This window comes from Vanellus vanellus (genome assembly GCF_965231255.1).
Source record: "Vanellus vanellus genome assembly, chromosome: 26".
Taxonomy (NCBI): domain Eukaryota; kingdom Metazoa; phylum Chordata; class Aves; order Charadriiformes; family Charadriidae; genus Vanellus; species Vanellus vanellus.
In genome coordinates this window covers 1,243,751-1,263,241 of record NC_138931.1, presented here as the reverse complement: position 1 = coordinate 1,263,241, position 19,491 = coordinate 1,243,751, and the positions used below count along the sequence as shown (strand labels likewise).

The following is a 19,491-nucleotide window of genomic DNA, read 5'->3' as shown; positions in this document are numbered from 1 at the left end:
TGGGGTTGTTCGGCCTGGAGAAGAGAAGATTCCAGGGAGACCTTATAGCAGCTTTCCAGTATCTGAAGGGGGGCCTACAGGAAAGCTGGAGAGGGACTTTTTACAAGGGCATGTAGTGATAGGATGAGGGGGAATGGCTTCAAACTGGAGATGGGGACATTTAAAATAGATATTAGGAAAAAAATTTTCACCCTGAGGGTGGTGAAGCAGTGGAAAAAATTGCCCCGAGGAGCTGTGGCTGCCCCATCCCTGGAGGTGTTCAAGGCCAGGTTGGACGGGGCTGGGAGCAGCCTGGGCTGGGGGGGGTGGCCCTGCCCAGGGCAGGGGGGTGGAACTGGATGGTCTTTAAGGTTGCTTACCATTCTGTGATTCTAATATAGATGATAACTACAGACTATTTTTATTTTAGTGTGTTCTGTACAGCCACACTGACTTCACTGGGATTACATGTGCATTGCTTAGGGGCAGATTTGGTTCAGTGGATGTAATTAAGAAAAATTTAACTACTCATTTCTAAGATTGGTTTTATTTGTTGCCTGATGTATTTGTTAATTATTGGATGGAATACTCTAAATTATAATATTTTGCAGTGACACGTAATACTTCTGTGTCAATTAATTAAGCCTCGTAGTTCCTTGTGAGGTGGGGAAAGCACTTTGGTGCATTGTGATTGGAGTGATGTAATCCATGCTGATGAGCAAGCCAAGTCCGGACAAGCCCCGCGTTCTCACAGTGCAGTCCTGGGAGTGAGAAAAGGGGCTTTGTAGCAGCCTTCGCAGGCACAAGCAATTCTCATTGTGTGTGAAACTCCACTCCTCCCTAAAGGAAAAGGTTAACATATGTGCGGATCTGGGAGCAATTCAAAAAAACAGTAAGAGGATTCCCAAATGGGATGTGAACTGAACAGCCCGCATGCCAAGCACTAAATCATCCCCAAGGCTGTGGGACAGAGGCAGGGGAAGGACGTCAGGGCGTTTGTGCTGGTGGGCCAGGGCCTTCCAGACCCAGCTGCTGGAACAACCTGCCTGCCTCGCGCAGGTACCTAACGGTGTTTTCTCTCTGGAGGCTTTTGTGCACAGATTTCTCGTGTGGGGGGGTTTCTGGGAACTGATGGTGCAGCTCTTCCGGGCCTTGCTCGTCCCGAGGTGTTTTGTAAGAAGGCTTCTACCCCTTTATCTCTCTCTGGGCAAAATTTAGGACACAGAAATAAGCTCCAGTTCCTGAGGATTTGCTGCTATTCTGTACTTAGAGCACAGAAGGCAAACCAAAGGAGCACAGACCTCGATGCGTACACATGACATTAAGACTCATTGTAGCCACATTTTCCCACGACAAGGAGTGGAAGAGCTGATGTCAGAAGACTGCAGGCGAGGGATTCAGCAAAGCTTTAGGGCTTTGCAAAGGCATTATGAAGAATTTAAAGATAGCTTGTCAGCGGGAAGTTGTTGGCAGCAAACAATTTGATAAAAGGACTTCCACTCCCTGCCTTCTAATGCTATAGACAACTGTTAATCACTTATGTTAGTCCTCAAATGAAGTTTGAAACATCTTGGATGCGTCTGACTATCTTTTAGTGTAGCTGAGAGCTACATTATCTACTTTGATTCATGGGAACATGAGTGACATTTATATTGGGTCATGGCTATGGAAAGAGGCAAAAAAGAAACGTTTGACCATGTTGTAGCACTCTCAGTTTGACTCTGGTACACTGGACCAAACTGCCAGTTTGGATGACATAGAAGGTATTGAACTGGGGTTACTTGCAGTATAAACCCAAGTTTTTCTCCAAGTTTAATGGTGGGCTATTGTTGTAATAGACCCAGTTTGTCTATGGGTTGGGCACAGACTGATTACACGGGTGGTTTATTCACCTGACACTGTGGAACACTATTTTCAAACGTTCAGCCAGGAGGACCACGTTTCAGAAACGCCCACAGTCCAACGTACCTATGCTTTGTAAGGCAGCTCCACTCATACGGTCTTTGACGTGGTCTTGTGCTTTTTTGTTATTCTGTTCAGTGCGATGTAAGTGGTAAAGGCCTCAAATAAGAATGTGATAGAGAAAGAAAGGTGGCGCAGACATGGCAATGCACGGCCTCATGCGAATGCAACTATTTTCTTTCCAGACTCATGCAGAGTCAACGGGGATAACTGTGCACCCACAGCGCAGTCAATTTGTGACCCAGATTACCTGCTAATGGTTGTAGTGAGTGACTGTTGCTCAATCAGAGCCTATTTCTGTCTCTCTGTTGGGTACTACAGCATGTCAGTTCCAGTGCCCTCATCCTCAAGCTCCTCAGAGTCCAGTGCAGGATGATTTACGAGTCTCTCAGGAAAATCAGATTTCGTAAGAATCGTGGCAGAAGGAACCCTTAACAAAAGAATGGCTTGTTAAATCAAAACCTGCGTGGCTTTGGCAAGGTGGATGCTGTTATGAAGTGGGTTTCCTGCTGTCTTCTCTCTCTATCTCCCACTTTAGGGATCCAACAGGTGTTTCTCCGAGGCGTATATATTCCCATAATATTAGAATGAGGAGTTGTCATTTCTGACAGGTTGTGTATATAGATGATGGCTTTATTATGATAGAGCTATATACATTGATTGATTGGTAAATGTGAGTCAAGTAAGGGAGCTTGTGAGAAGATAGTCTCTAACTTGCCAAAATACTATTTAATCACTGGCCCAGGGACTGGCTGTGTGGGGAGGAGATGTGTGGCTAATGGACGTAGTTGGTTGCAGTTAGCACGGGGCTGTGTAGAGACCCTGCAGAGATCTAAAGGGGTGCTGCTCCCCTTTCCCCTCAGTTTTGTACTAGCTTGCTAAATTGAGGAGAGACGGTTTGAAGCCCGTCCCTGCCCCTTGTCAGAGATGCAAAATTACCTTTCATTTTGCTGATGGGTGGGCAGTTCAAAGCTGATAAAAAAAAATGCTTCGTGCAACGTGCTGTTTGCCTGTGAAACTTCTTGCTGCAAATGCTGCTGAGAGCAAGAACTGTGCAAGCAGCAGAAGAGAGCAACAGGGATAGGCGGTGTGGTGGCTTTGGCTGTGCTTTGTGAACTTCTGGAGATCGATGGACTTCAGCGAAAGGGCCTGGAAAAAGCTTGGAAGCCTCATAGCTTGAGACCACCAGTCTGTAAGAGGAGCAGAGCTGTCATGAGCCATTTGGCACCCGGAGCACGCTGCCTTCTCTTTGTCCTTCCTTTCTTTTCCCCTCGGCTACCTCCAGCTGCCAGTGCCTGCTGCTCCTGCCTCCTCTTGAGCAGCAGCAGTGCAGCAGCCAGTGCACGGAGATCTGTTTTACCTCTTTGGTGCCTTTCTTGCCTGAAGGAAAGACTTTTCTCTGCTTTCCTCCATCAGGCATAGCTTGCACTTTGCTTTGCACTATCTGCTACTTGTCTGCATTAAAGGTCAGATGATGCTTGAATTGGATCTGCTGTAGGCAATCCATTCTCTCTTATCCTGTGGTAGTGTGGAGGGAACAGAGATCGGAGGTGCTGCAGAGCTGGAAAGAACCAGTTTCCAGATTTGGGTTTGCAGTCAAACCCAGCACTTCGTAAGCATGTTGCAGAGGAGACTGGAGATCAACTAGGCAGAAGTCAGTCGTTACAGTTTATGTCAATGCCATTAGTAGACCTTTTGTGGCTTTTATATCTTGTGCTGCATTTAAGATAGGTGAACACCTATAAAACTTAGTAATATATTAATTTAGAAGAACAAGGTAACCTATTCTAGTATGATCAGTGCTGGGATTTGTTATTAGTCCCTTAGTTTAAGACCTAGGGAGCAGGCAGAAACTGCGAAGAAGTTCCAACCTGGTTTTTGAATTCTCACATGGGATGGGAAAGACTCTACAGCTATGCTGCAGTTATTGAAATGACTGTGACATAAGTAGTTATCCTGGGGATGGGTTAACTGTATAGCCATGGCATCATGGAGTTTGGCACAAGCTGCAGACCCCCAGCCCCATTTGCAAAAATGGTGGAAATTCTCAGGTTCCTTAATGCTGTGCTGAGAAGTGCTAAACCCAGTACCAGCGTGCGTTGGTCTGTGCAGGGCACAGCTAGACCCACCTTGCAGGCTTCATAATGAATGACACCTTCCCCCAGCGAAATCCCCTCTCTCTTTTCTGTTAATCTCACCCAATACCGCATAGACAAGGACAAATTGGACATGAAAAAGAGTGTCAGGACCAAACCCATGTCTGGTCATGCAGCTCTACTGAAGCTGTTGTGTTCAGTAGGTACTGTAATCGTAGGTGGCGAGTTTCAGTGATCGTTGTGATTTCAGTTACAGAGTGATTAAATAAACCTAACTCTTGAGCCAACTGTTCAAGGCTGACTCTACCTACGGTACAGCTAGAGAGATGGTTTATGCCAATGGTTTATCCAGCAGATTCCAGGTCTCTTCCTGCCCATGCCCGGGCCGCGAGGAGACACGTGAGCAATCCTTTGCTGTTCGACAGGACTTCCCCAGCAGTTCTGCTCTGTAGCAGTCCTTTGAAACAGTTTGGTGTTCAGAGCAGCATCTGATTGAATGGCTTTTGTTTCACATCACCCTGTTGCTGCTTCTGAACTAACACAATGCTCTAAAACACAGCTACGTATCTGAAATTTGCCTCTAAGAATATCCTGCAATAAGGGCCTAATTTAAAGTCCCTGGAGGCAAGGGGAAAATTCCTGCTGACTTCTTTTTGCTCTTAATCAAGACCATGTTTATATAAATATTGCTTCAATGAGCGTCCCCACTGAAGAACTCGTTATTTAAAATAGTCCTAGGGACCAAACAGCTATAAACATCACAACTAATACAATAATTCAAGGAAACACTTTGCAGTATAGTTTTCCTTCTGCCAGCTGACACCAACAAAGGAATTCCTCTTCCACACAACCCTTTTCCCCGATATTGTCATGGTTAATATGTGATTCATCCATCCTTATTTTTCATTGCCACTATGAGACGTGAAAGCTATGATGTACATAAAGAGGGCATCTCAGCAGCAGTTGGAGATGTGATCTCAACTTGGGTAAACTGCAGCTGCCCCTGCTGAGAGGTCGGTCTGTAGCTAAGAAGTTTCTCTCTCTGTTTTAGGGGTTTTGATGGCCAAGGAGAGGAGACCAGCAGAGTGATCCTAGATTCAACAGGAATGTTCCAGTGGTGTGATGCGGTTCCACCGCAGGAGGCTCTTCTGGTAGGTGTAGTGTATTTGCTTTTTGGATCCTCATGTGTCTTCCTCCTTATTCTCCTAGAATAAGCTGGAGCTTCAATGCGTCGATCTGGGTGGAGGGCAGATAGCTCTCTAGTTTACTGCTGTTTATTTAGCAATCTTATCTCAGCCAATTTCTATTGATTTGATTTCATATGTAAAGTAAGAGACCCTGCCTTGGAGGAGAGAGACTGAAGGTTTACCATTACCCCCTCTTTCAGGAGTGAGCTGCAGATAAAGTATCTTGACCAGGGTCGTGTAGAGACTCTTGCAGTGGTGGGAGCTGAAGGCTCATCCCACGGCCGTGTTCCCTTGTAATTTAGGTGGTTACCTGGGAACAGAGAAAGATCTCCAAGGTAACAAGGGATCAGTAATGCCTTCCGTGTTCGCCTAAAGCAGGGCAGGCACCCCATCTTGGGAGAGGATCTCGGCCTGTGGACAAAGGAAGGTCTGATTGACATTTATATTATTTTAAAATGTCGCATGTTGGGTTTCCAGACCCCTGTGTCTGTGACATTATTGATCTGTATATCTTTAAGACAGTTTGGTTTATTTATTTAATATGTCTAATCCGTAAAAGAACAAGTCCCATCTAGAAATGGCAGGTTGTGCTCAGAGCTGCCAGAGAGCTGAGAGTAGGCAACCAAATCTTGCAATGAGGTGATCAAAGATTTCATCAAAAATACAGAATGTTCAAGCTGTTCTGCCAGCTGGGAGACTTGTAGCAGGCTGGAATTCATGCTGCTTGAAATGCTGCAGCTTCCTTCCAAGCAAATAAAAGGACCCTATTGCCCAGCAACCTCCAAAATAGGATTAGTCATTACAAATGGGCAAATATCCCAATAGGACGGGAAGCTCAGCTCTGTGAATTGAAGGGTAATGTTTTGGAAAGATCTTACAGGCGGGTTTACATGACGAAAAAGCTTACAACTGCTAGTGTGTCCTAACTCCCCATGTGCCACTTTGGTTTTGTACTGAGTGGTTTTGCGTATCTAAGCTAGACTGTGCAAGGGGCTCTCATGAGGATTAAGAATGTCCACAAAGGAAATTAGTGCATAACAGCTATTGCAGTTCATGTTCGTGGAGTATCTTCCTTTGCAGTCGCGTTTCTGGGACAGGCAAGCCCTCAAAGGCCTGGGAGTCTCAGGTACATTTTTGGAAGCGAGTTGGGTGCTTGATAAAGTCCCAGGCCGTGCTTTGGCTTTCTAAAAGCTACATTTTTAAAGTTGTTTGGGTGCTTAAAGGCGCAAGTATACTCCCATGGAATTTGTCATAACACTTCAGCATTTCAGTCTGTTTGGAAGCCATGGCCGGCTAGGTGGGGATACCTTACAGAAGTTCCTCCTCGATGTCCATGTGAAACACAGGGCATCTAAACACATATCAAAATACGGTCCTCTGACTTTTACATAAGGTATACATAATTAAATTTAAATGTGGGGTTTTTTAATTATAACCCTCAGCCTAACACGGCATAGATGTTCAAGAAGTAATGTGGTTTTTTTTTTTCCTTGACTTCAGTAATTAATGATAAATGTCAGATACGGCCAGCTGCTTGGCCCCAGGTTGGAAGGAAGGCCTAAGTCTTTCCTTGGTGTCTTCAGAATGGCTCACCTGTCCCTGCTGCTCGTTCGCTGTTCTGACTGCTTCTGTTGGTCTTGTAATTGCACGTTTCCTCTGCAGATTTCAGCAGTAATAGTTTTTCCAATCGTTCCTATAAAATAAGCTATAAAATAGATTGTATTTTTAATTGTTTAGCTTCATTCAGCAGACTAATCGTTGGACTTCAGGCATGTTACATTAAATACAGCTAAAGGTTTCATTATTCAATTTAAACTAATGTAATTAGTTAGAGACAATCATTTAATTTGGTTATGATTCTAATCTTTCATCAGGAAACTTCTCGCTGACAAAGACCCTCGTTTCTCTTTGGAAAAAAAAAAAACTGCCAAGGAGTGAACGTTGCAGGGCTATACTGATCCTGCGGGTCCCAGTGGGTTAATGTGGACATTAATGCCGTGGCTCTGATAAGCCCCGTTGGCCAACTTCGCTGTCCTCCCTACCAACCACGAGGCACCGCACTAAGCAGTACCCGCTCCCCAGTACATTTTCCCAGAATAATTAGCTCATTTGAGAAACATGATCAATTAGCCAGGAAAAAAACACCATGCCCAAGTCGTTATTAAGCTCCTGGCTTGTTCTACATTTTTGATGTTTTATGCCAACATATATGAATTTTTCACTGCTGTAGGATACACTTGAAATCCAAATACTTAAGGGGAGAGACTTTGTTTTATATATATAGTCTCATTCCACCTGTAGAAGTTACACAGCTAAGAAATGGCTTAAGTCTTTCTAACTGAAGAGAAAATCTAAAATAAACCTAGCAGCTGGTCTAGCAGAATTCTGTTTGAAATTTAGAGTTGCCAGGACCAAGCAGCACTGATCCCTCAGCATCATGTTTGGGCTGCATCTTTGGTGAGGCAAACTTGCCGCTGATTGGGCTGCAGGACTTCGTGATGCCCTTCAAAGCTAGTAACTTAATTTTTGATGAGTTGAAAGACATTGTTTTTCTCAGGTCTTTGGAATATCTGCAAAGAGAATGGAAATTTATTCAGAACTTCCCAAAGCTGTGGTTATTCTCAGTAAGAATTTTTTGCATATTCTCTTTCCCCCTTCCTTCCTTTCTCTAGCTCTCGTGCACATTTCTAAATACATTTTAAAACTCTTGATGTAGCACAGTTCAGATTCAAAAAGGACCAAAATTATCTCAGGCTCTAGACTTGAGCTTGAATCCAAGATATTGTTGAGAAACTTCCCTTTCTTAAATACTTATTTTTCTTCTGGGGGAGTCTTGGTACTCTGGTTTCCCACAGAAGCACTGAGAAGCTAATCCCGATTGCTCAGAGAATAAAATTCACAGGTCTAGACTTGCAATTTATTGGACGCTTCCCCCTTGCCGAAGTTGCTCAAACTTTGGAGATGTTTCCAAAACACATTTGTGCCAGCTGAGACTGAAACAAATTTAATGTTCACCTTTCACCATTAAAGATCCTTAATGTTCAGCTTTCTCAGATGTCTCCTTATTGCTATTTCTTTGGTTTTATCAGGGTAGTGCGCTCTCCTGTGCAGATCAGAGGGCAGCTAACGTCCAGGGTTGTGCTGCACGTGCCATTCTGTTTTCCAACACCACTGCTTCAAGCAGTCCTTCCCTGGTGGACACAGAAAGCATCCTCGCCACTCTGAAAGTCTAATCCATGCAAGGTAAGTCCAGCTCAGCCCCGCTCGGTGAGCATGCTTCCTTCCTCTGTTCCCCGACAAACAGAGCTTCGAGCTCAGAACTGCAATGGAAGCAAAAACGACTTCAGCCCAGTAGAATATTTATTGCATCTCTTCATCCCTTAATTTGGCGAAGGAGCTAAAATTTGTCCTTCTCTTGAGAATGTGGAGTATTAATTAACTGAAGACAGGCTGAGAAATGGATGGCTCTCCTAAGTGTTTTCCTTATACTTTATTATCATTCTAGGCTTTTAAAACAATGACTGTGCCAAAGAAAAGATTAGAGTGAAGCAAAGACAGGTTGGTTGTTTTTTTTTAAATAATAACTAGAGAAAAAAATATCAATTTACAGGGTATACAATCAGAACAGAAGACAAATAATTTCTAAGGTATATTTGAGTAAGAGGTAATTGTGACTTGAATAGATTACTTTTATCTAGTATATTTATTGCTACATAAATATAAACATGTATGGAACTATTTTATATAGAGAGAAAGTAAATAGTGTGTACTTTTATATGTAATTTATGTATCTCCATCTATAGTGACAGATATAAATACTGTACCTGCTGCATCTTTATACCTACATATAGAAAAGGGAGAGACTCCGAGCAAAAAGGATATTTCATCTTATCAATCAGTGTCCTACTCTCCTCCAGCATTTTTTGTTTTAGCATTTAAAATTGTAGTACATGGAGTGCAGAACTCTGAACTACAATGTGCATATGGGAAATAGAGATGTGAGCATCTGTTCATCCAAACCTCCCCAGCTGCCTCGCAGAGTTCGTACTTCCTTGTTTCTCTTTGAGGTGGTAGCTCTTGGCTTGCTTTGTCTCCTTCCAGCAGAAGACCTCAGAGACCTGAAGCTGACATAGGTGTGCTCAGTTGGGTAAGCTGAGGCACGGCTGGCTAGGCAATTTACCAAGCGTATCATTGTCAGAACCATTGCCACCTGCATACTCAAAAGTTGTCTTGTTTTTTTTAATGCACAAGCGTATATTTTTCCATTATCTCCCGTGGGAATATGGGCATGTGATGAGTTGCATCAGAAAAATGGATCTAGCAGTTTTAAATCTGTTCAACATCCTTGCTATTATGAGAGAAAAGTTTATTCAATCATACTGGGAGAAACATAATCAAGTACTGTAGTGACAAGGTCCTTGAGAATAGTATCAAAAGGATTTCTGCTTGTGCAGAAAGAAGCTGGTGATCCGAACAGTTGGAGCAGAGACAGGCAGACACAAGGTTATTTGTGTATTACAGCTAACGCTGTGTTTCAGCACATCAGAACCAGACCAAATACACAAAACCTTCTTTCAGGTATGATCAGGAATCAAAATTGTTCGGTCCTCTGTCAGGAACCTGGGTAAAGTACGGGCTAGGCATTAGAGCAGGGGCATGGAAATCGGTGCTTCTGGGTTTCTTTTCTGGCTTTGAGAAGGGGCAGGATCAAGTAAGGGTCATGGTGTCAAAGCCTTTTCTATTTCTCTTACTCCTTTGCTGTGCATCCCTGGCAGCTACTAGAGGCTCACCATAAAGCCCCATAACAGGATTTATTTCCCAGGCTAGTTTAAAGGTGGACAAATTCAAGCTCACAATGTAGCAATACACAAAGGCGAATTATTCTTGTTATTACTCATTACTGTGATCAGTTATATCTGAAAGATTGATTCAAATTAGAGAGGATAGATTCTATCACCATTTACTATAACAGCATTGTGTTACTCTAGTTGACAAAATACGGTGTTTCTAAACCCACCCTGGTTTATCCATTTTAGGTATTTCCCTTTGCATGTTTATAAGGCACCTGTTGCCTATCTCGATGTTAGTGAATTGTTGCTCTATAAGCTGACTACAATTCCAGTCTAATAAATCTCTGGCTACTCAGTTAAGGCTATTCCTCAGATTTACAGTGTTTTCTGCAGAGAGAAAAGCAGCCTTCAGTTACGGGATATCATCATCAGTGAGTAAAGATATATCTGCAAAATAAGGCTAAAACACAAGTTTCACTACTTCAAGTCAGCCATTAAATCTGCTCATGTAAAAATAAGCTCTCTCTCCTTATAGGCTCATTAGAGGACTTGCTAAAAAAGCCAGCCCATTTGCTTCATTGCTGCTGTAGTTATTTCATAGAATCATAGAATGGTTTGGGTTGGAAGGGGCCTTAAAGATCATCTAGTTCCAACACCCCTGCCATCTAAAGATCATGTAGTTCCAACACACCTTCCCCTAGATCAGATTGCTCGAGCAAAATCTTAGGTTAGGACTCTCGTACCAGAAGCTCTTTCAGATTCAACTGCAAGATTAAGGCTGTGTCTTATATTCTTTCAGGTCTTTGCCCCTGAAGGTCTTCAGACACATTACAAATGTGTGCTCCTATAGAATAATAATTTACTCATAGGTTATTGCCACCGAGTTTGGGATCAAGGTGCCCAGAGGGGGAACAGAATGTACACGTTGCTACTCCCACTATTTGTCTCTGTCCTCCCTCCCGCCATTGTTACTTCATAGGAACTCATCTCTGAGAAGACAAAAGTCTGGAGACTGTAACAAAGCCCAAATCAATTGCATTTCCTGTGGTTTTCGACTTCGCTGTGAGCGTTGCACACCCAACAAACCCAGGCCTGTTCTGCCCATTACCTCTCTCACAGGGTAAAGAATTAAACAGACTCACACAGAGGTAAACATTACTTACATTTGCAAGAATGAGCATTTACTAGGGTCAGTGCTGATGCCAAGGACTTCTAGTCTTTCCCGTGGAAAAATTTAGGTTTTCCAGTAATGCTGTAATTATCACCCTGTCATGTCACAAAGCAAACAGGTTGGCAAACCTAGGTACCAAACTAAATAATCTGTGGCAGAATCTAAACATATAATGGTAATTAAATCTGACAACTTAATAAGATACTGAAATTCAAATGTACAGTAGTAATCTGCAATTAAGTAATCTTTTGTAATAGCACCCTGCCAGTTTGTGAGATTTCAGGTAGAGCTCTGTGTACTGTTTCATAGCAAAAATATTGACATAAGAAAAAGTTATGCAGGCAATGATCAGACGTACATTCAAATCAACCAGCACAGTGCATGGAAGGGTACAATAATGGCAATGATTCATTTCAGGCATTCAGTTGCTGCCACTAGCATGCATTCAGAGATGCATTGCTGTACTTGGGAAGGACTTTTTCAGCTTTTCAGGACTTTTCAGACTTTTTGAGGGATTATGGTGCCTGACATCTCTGAGCTTTTTGGCAGTCTATTGCCTATCCTCAGAGGTGGTTGAATAGAGCAACACTCCGTCTAGGACCTCCGGTGTTCACGTGCTTCTCCGAGCAGAGAGGATCTGTTATACAGTGTCTGAACTGGAAGAAGTTCCATTTCTAGCAAAATCTTTCCATCATTTTGACTTTGATACTATCTTGTGCAATAAGCACTATTAATACTCGGCTACCCAGATGCTGTGCTAGGTAGCAAAGGAAAAATTTAGACATAATGGTCAGGGAGACAAGATTCAATGTGATCACAACACGGAGAGTAGACTTCAAATTGGTACAGATTCTACTAAATCAGCTAGCTGGTGAGAACTGGGAGGAAATAAGGACACATGCTTCTAGGAACTTCTGGATTTCTCTTTTAAGTCTTTTTGGTTGCCAGGTTTTAAAAAAATTATGGTATATGCTTTTGCTTTCATTCCTACAGCACATGTCCCATCTATTTATGTACAGCCTTCTTGAAGGGGAAGGAAGAAACACAACCCCCTCCCTCAAAAGCCCTCTGAGTGCAAATTGGCTTAGTGGGGGCTTTGCGCCAAACAGCACTAACCAGCACTGCTGCTCCACAGAGGGTAATTATATTTTAGTTATGATGTCAATAAGCAGCTCCCAGGAGAGCTTTTCTTTTTTAATCCTTTGAAGCTCTGAGTGAATAAAGGGAGCCTTGGAAAAGCAAACCAAGGCAAGAAACTTTCTAAATATAGGAAAGGCTTTGGGATTTTTGCATGACAATGATATTATTTTTAGGCATAGGTATGAGATTTCCTGCCTTTGTCCATCTGAACCATTGTGCCTTGGTTTCTTTCTTTCTTTTTCTCTCCCCCCGCCCCTTTCTGTTTCTGCTAACTTCCTTCTCTCCTCATGTTGTTATTGACTGTTTCTACAGATGCTGTTTTCAGAGCGAGAGCACTGGGGAATCAATCACAGCCATGTTATAAAAGGATCCCCATCACTACAGAGCTGAGTAAGTTATTCTTTAGGAACAAATTTCACAGAAGCAATATGCATGCTGCATTATTTATTTACCCCAGGCCCTTTTTAGAATTCACAGGCAGAAAGCGACAAGCACTACATGTCCAAGGAACATTAAAAGGTTTGACTTAGATGTTAATTCACTGGCTTTGAAGGAGTCAGGATGGTTTATCAGGAGAATAAATATAACAAAGTGTTACAAAGGTCTCTGTGTGTAGCAAAACTCCAAAGCATCTATTTAGGAGAAAGATACTGTCCTTGGGCTTTTTTTTCTACTGGACTGGACCTTGGGAGGTCTTAGTTCTAGTGACACGGCCTGCATTCGTGCCACCTAGCCTGACGTACTTCACTAAGGTCAATAAATCAGAAGCGTATTTGCCTAGTTCACCCCTATTTTCAGTGGAGAAAGAGGCATCACCAAAGGCAGTTCTGCCCAGATGAAATCTAACTTGGCCTTTGGCCACGCTTTCCTCTCTCTGGTGATTTTTAAAAGCACTGAGAGAGACTGTATGCCCAGTTTTCATCTCACAACAAACGGGGTGAATCAAGGCCTAATTCTCTATGTTCCAACCCTCCCCTTTCTGATACGCTGGTGATGGTTCCCCCCTCCTCTTCTCGATTACGAGGGGTCGCTGCAGGCTTCCTCATTTGTATAAGTGGCTGTGAAAGAACAGAGACTGTTCCAAACTCCCTGCAGTACCAGGCGTTGTGCAGTGACTGTTTGGGGTGCAGAGCTCGGATGGGTCCGCGTACACACCGAGGTGGACAGAAAGTGCTGGTGTTCTGCTCCAGAGCCCAAACACCTTTGTCCTTATCCCACAGCCTCAGCCTCTCTGGCCTGCATGCACAACTGAAGTCACCCATGGAGTTCTTTGCTGTCTTTGTCTTCATCTCCCGATGGTTACAAACTGGGTCTGTTAATTAGAACATGGGCACCGATTAACTCATTACTAGTGACACAGCAGTCAGTGTCACAGCAGAGTGGTGTGGCTGGGCTGCGGGTCCCGAGGGCCGTGACTGTGTAGCTGCATCTACAGTGCTGACCCATGGAATTAGCATAGCAAGTTGCCAGGCGTCATCACTGGCCCCTGACTCACGCAGGGTGTCTGTTTTTTTTAATTTCTTACTTTTTGATGCAGTGCTTGTAACTGCACTTGGCATGTGTGGGGTCCTTGCTTTCCAGTTCTCCCTAGGTTTGCAGCTGGAACAGGGCTAGTATTGGCCGGTAGCAGCCTTGGCCAGCAGCAGGCGCTGGCGATATCTTATTTATATGAAGCTCTGGTGTACTGCTTAGTCAAAACTTGTACCTGATGAGCTGTGTCCCAGAAGCAGTTAAGCACCTCAATGGGCTGTTCAGTCCAGTGTGCTCTTTAGACTGAAACACTGAGGAGCTACTGCAAAAAAAAAAAAAAAGCACAAAATAATAAGATAATGATGCCTCCTCCCAAGTTATTCCAGAACTCTTGAATTTCCCAGAGTGATGTCTGAATATCTTGTGCTGTAGTTTAAGCTTTTATTTCTGCTGTGTCCAAAAGTCTCAGAAATGTTTTGAGCTGGCTACCGAGGCCCAGCTCCTCTGAGAAGATCTTGTGCAGTCAAGCTAACGTCTTCAGACAGGCATTGCACCCCTGTGATTTCCCTACAGGATGTGGTGTGTCAGTGGAGGGGAAAACATCTGCAATCTGTTGACATGACTTGGATTTTAGTCATGTCAGATCTTTGACAAAATAATGAATCGAGCCCAGTCCCTAAGCACATGGATGCCTGCCCCTGCTGTAGTCTTGAATAGCACAGAAATATGTTTGGAGTTACAGGGATGGGCTAGGAAGCAAAATAACCCCAAGAATTTAAAACCTGGAAGCACAAAACAGCTAAACAAAAACAGCTGGAGCTTTCTTGTGATTGAATAAGCTTCCCGTAAGTCCCTCTGGTAGACCTTGATTTAGCCGAATGCTCACTTTTGTGCCTATCTCCAGAAACAAGCTGAGAGGGGTAATACTAACGTGCCTTCAGTTGTGAGGGCCTTTGTTGTGGTCTGGGCCGGACTGGCCACTGAGGACAGCTTTGCTCATTCCAGGCAATTTCTTATTTCGCAGTGTACTGACCGTTGACCAGGGGCCATCTGTATCATTCGGTGTGTCTTGACCCACCAAAGCCAGCAGTATGATACACGTTGCTAGCACTGTTCCTGCTCAAAACCTGCCATAGAAGAAGCTAAGACCCTTCGTAGCTTCAGTTGAAACCCTGTCACCGTTAAAGTCAGAAGGAATTTTGCAATGACTCTTGGCAGGCAGAGGAAGCAGCGTGGTGTCTCAGTAGAGCCAGAGCTGCCAAGCTTGACTTGCCTCTGCCACAGTTCCGTCGTGATTAGGGTGGCGTGCCGGAGCCCCCGCAGTCCCGGAGGTGTGCTGTGGTCCCAAAGGCGTGCTGTGCCCCGGCACCTCCTGAGGTAACAGCACGTAGTCAGGGACAGAGTTGACAGAGTCAGCTGAGGGCCTGCACCCCTCAAAAGGGGGCTGGGTAGGAATGTCGCCTTGAGGAAGCAGGAGAGGTGTGTGTTGCCACCGTGGTCTTACACGCTGCTGCTTCTCCTTGCCCAACGGTGAGAAACACAGAAAAATAAGAAATGCTTAACTGGCCGTTTCGCATCGAGCTGATGTGAGGCCCGTTAAACGGCAGGCTTTGCACGGGGTTTTTGCGGGCCCAGATCCACCAAGCTGAGGACAGTCCAATGTGTCAAGCATCTTCTGAATTTGTGAGGTGGTCCGTGGGCTCAGAGGTGTGTTATAAATGGTTATTCCCTGGAAACAATCAAATCTAGAAACCCTTATCGTAAGGAGACAGAGATCTGGGAGAGAAACAGCAAAGTGATCTGTAAAGAACTAAGAATCCTGTAAATATATAAAGGAGAAAAAGAATGGTGTGGAAAAATAAAGTGGATCTGTTATTGTGGCTGCTAAACAATGCTTTTCCTAGCCAACTGTAAGCTGGAGTGGAGTCACGCTGATTAATGCCAGATGCAGGGCCAATGCTAAAATCCAGGGTAGGTGAAATATCTGTACTGAGAGTACATGGCTGAAGGATGACACCAACACTGCAAGACAACAGGAGACATTAATAGTATTGTGATTCTGGCTAGTTTTAGTCATCTTTAAAAATGATGCACTCAAATGCTTCCTGACCCAAGGGGACATAATAGAAATCAGTCATTACTCACATAGAGTTAGTTGTGCTCACTCTCCGTTTTTTAATGGGAAGATATGGGTTCTTGATCTCAATTCCTTTCAGTCTCCTGCTGTGCCGCTGTCATTCCTCAGCGTTCTTACTGGTAGTACATGAGTGCCAGGACAAACCTAGCGGGTTCAGTGGCACAGCAGGGGCCTTCTGCCTGGCTGGACTTCGGCAGCTCCCTGAAAACAGAAAAGAAAGTTAAGGAGGAATCACTTTGAGGAGGGGGAATTCTGCAAGACTATCTCAGCCAGCGAGAATAAGGTTGACAAACTAGTGAAGATCCCTGTGAAGTAGGACAGCTGTAAAAGGAACTTTGTAACCCCAATTTAAGCCAATAGAAATAGTAATTATATTTCTGTTAAGTCAGGAAAATGAGGGGAAGAAATTAGATTATTCCTTTCTTTTTCAAAGCAGGTGAATTAATTATGATCTGATTTCTTAAACTTAGTTTTAGGATTCTGTGTCTTTTGTCTGCCATTGCACAATCAGTTAGCAGCACGGAGTATTTTGTTCCTCTTTTCTTTCCTAATGCTGCATGCTTTGGGTAGTGCCAGACACAGAATGGCAAACTAAATTTATTAACTTTTGTTTCTGATTCTAGAGGGCTTGTCTGTGTTGCTAAGATGTTTCCTCTTTCTTCCTTGCTTTTCTGATACAGCCTTCACCAAATGCCCAGTTCATTAGTCAGGCTCCCAGCGGCAATTCTGAATTCCAGAGCAAGAGCAGCCTTCCTCCACCGGTGGCCCCGCAGGAGCTATCTTCTCTGAGTGATACTGTCAGTGGTGACACACAGGTGGGTCACACTTTGTGGAGTTAAGCCAGGATTTTGGCAGCAAAACAGCAGTTCAGCTCATAAGCTGGCATTTCCAAAACTGCCTTCTTTTTTCTGAAAGCCCCTTTCTTCCTCCTCACCCCAATTCCCCGCGCTGCAGCCGAGTTCCACATGCCGCGCTCTCAGCTCATGTCCAAGGGGATAGTGCTTGGGTGGCAGTTTTACAGAAACTGAATAAATACAAAACAAATCTCTCCAAGGGATAAGCAGTCCCAAATAAGTGTGTCAAGTCCAGTTACGCTTTTCTGAGAAGGCTTCAGTGTTAGGGAAAGTATTATATTGCTGCTACTCACTGATATGTCAATCAGCCAGATGGTAATTAATGACTGCTAGTGTCAAGTGTAAAAGTAACTCGAGGCATAGCATGACCTGTCTTAAAGGATAAAATTTCACTCAAGCGTAAGATTCCAAGTCTGTCCAGGAATGATCAGCACTCAACTGCTTTAAAGTAGAGGGGCACCTTAGGTTGGATTCAGTCATTCTGTAAATGCAGTGAAGATGGATAGAAATATGATATTGCTTAGCAGTTCCAGTATCAGGGAAAAGATGCTTGAACTGGAGAAGAAAGAGAAGGGAACCTTCAGCAGTCCAATATCACCTCCTTTTGCGATCGCTGTATCTGTTGAAATTTCTCAAGACACTCGGAGCAGGAGTGCTGTTTTCCCTTAGCCTGCAAGGAGACTGGCAGAAGAATCTGAACGACGGAATGTGGTCTGTAAAGTGAAACGTTACCCCTTGGAAGCCTAAAGCAGAATGGGCATTTGCTTCAACGTGACTCTTGGGGTCTCAATAGGCAGAAAACAGTTCGATGAGCATGATCATTAGGACTTAGGTACTCTAACGAGCCCCGAGTTCCCTTCCTGATCCAGCTGTAGGTTCCTAAGCTATACAGGACCAGATTTAAAAGCTCAGTAGCAACACGAGCCAATGGGATGGGGCACCTGCTTGGTGATGGGAGGTTTCCAGCCTTGCCTTTGTGTGCAGAGGTGTTCCCGGGAAATCTGCTTGTCTGAAGCTGTAACCAAACGTCAACTGGCAAAGAAGTAACATCTCATGGGCACATTAGAGAAATGTTGCTCCTTTAAAGTCAGCTTCAAGACCCATTCTAAATGCAGTGTGTTGTTTCCTGAGTACGCACACACATGCATACCTCTCTAGTTTCCCCGCCTTTCAAATTCCTGCAGTGTAACTCAGCAAAGAAAGTACAGAATGAGGGTGACATGCAAATCCTATTAATTCATCCAAGTATGGAAATGCAATCCTTTTGATGTCAAAAAGTACAGCAATGATATGTTAAAGAGCTCAGCACGCTTCTGTTAAATATGTAAAGTGCAGATTCCCCCGAAGCTGTATCACTCCTGGATAACCCTGGACTATAGCTCCTTACTTTAAAAGACTGAGAATTACTCTAACAGCATTATACCCGTTTGCCCGACAATATGGTCGGATGTTCTTAAGCGGATTTGAGTTGAGCGTGGATTTAGTAACACCATTCCTTCTCTGCAGCTTGGTTAGTTTCTTTACTCAGGCAAATGCAGGTGACAGATTCCACGAAGTGCCTCTATGTAGGAAAGCTTTTTGAGAAAGGGTGGAAAATAAGTTACTTGATGCACTGCAGGCAGAGGAAACACTTTTAGATTAAAAAAAAAAATAATAAAAATGGGAGACTCTAGACCTTTTTTTGCCTCAAGTCTGACTATAAACTATGGTAATTTTTTTCCAAAAAACACTGACTGAGATATGGGCGCAGAGAGAGGTTTTCAAAACAATATGGCAGCTACAAGGACAGAGAGTTTCCTGCTGCAGCCGGACCCTGCAATGCTGGGCAGGGCAGTTGTGCTCCTCAGCTTCACCTTGCACAGTGTGCTCCTACCCAGGTGGCATCGCAGCTCCTGCCCAGGCTTCTCGCACGCACACGCGCCCCCACACTCACCCCATTTATGCCGTTTGTGCCTTTCAAAATCTCCGTTTCAGACACAGCTTAGTGCGTTCTATTGTAAGAGCAGAAAACTTTAACCGTAATTACGAACTACTTCAGGTATATAAAAAACTCCAAAGTGTCTGTGATCACTCCCTCTAGGTTTTCACTGGAAAACTTGGTTTTCCTTTCCAAGGCATACTCTCTTGTCTTTGACTTTTCATTGTCTCTTCCTTTCCAGCCATACTACAGCCATCACATCTTGTCTCTGCTGCAGCCTTTGGTGACAAGTGGGACAAGCCCGGCGTTGGGGGAGCAGCTGTTGAAAGAGGGCCGCAGACTGTGCAGAAGCCCTGACAACCTGAGCCACAATGCCTCCCAAGTCGGCCGAACTGCCCTCCTGCCGCTGTCCGAGAGGTGGTTAATGGGTGTCACGGTGAGTTCCACCACCGAGTGCCGCTTCATGGGCGAGGCCTTCATCCTTGCTGCTGCTTCTTTTGGATTGTCATTTCCTGAAGTTTAGTCTCATTCAGTTGAATCTCAGTGTGTAGCTTGAGCTGTATTTCGAAGAGGCAGAGGTCAGCCTTTTTTTATACTAGATTCTAATCTTATGAGGGACCAGTCATTTTCTTTCCTTTCTTTCTTGCCAAATATTATGATATTGAAAGTAGTGAATAGTGATGATAGTTGACAAAATAAGTGATTTAGTATTGAGCTGAGTCCTCTAATTTGGTTCTTTTGAGACAAGAGTGGTTTTGCTTCTTTAATAGCAGGAGGACTCCTTTGG

At 44.0% G+C, this 19,491-nt stretch overlaps 1 protein-coding gene across 1 annotated transcript in view; it reads left to right on the top strand.

Moving 5' to 3' along the window:
• The window catches only part of KCNU1 (potassium calcium-activated channel subfamily U member 1), a gene marked incomplete at both ends in the record, with an annotated part of 44,103 nt that extends 24,876 nt beyond the window's left edge, over positions 1-19,227 (top strand). The window contains 3 exon segments of the mRNA XM_082495838.1: positions 7,625-7,848; positions 16,613-16,747; positions 18,946-19,227. Of these exon segments, the coding sequence (XP_082351964.1) occupies positions 7,625-7,848; positions 16,613-16,747; positions 18,946-19,227 (641 nt within the window).
• Between the last annotated feature and the right edge of the window lie 264 nt (positions 19,228-19,491).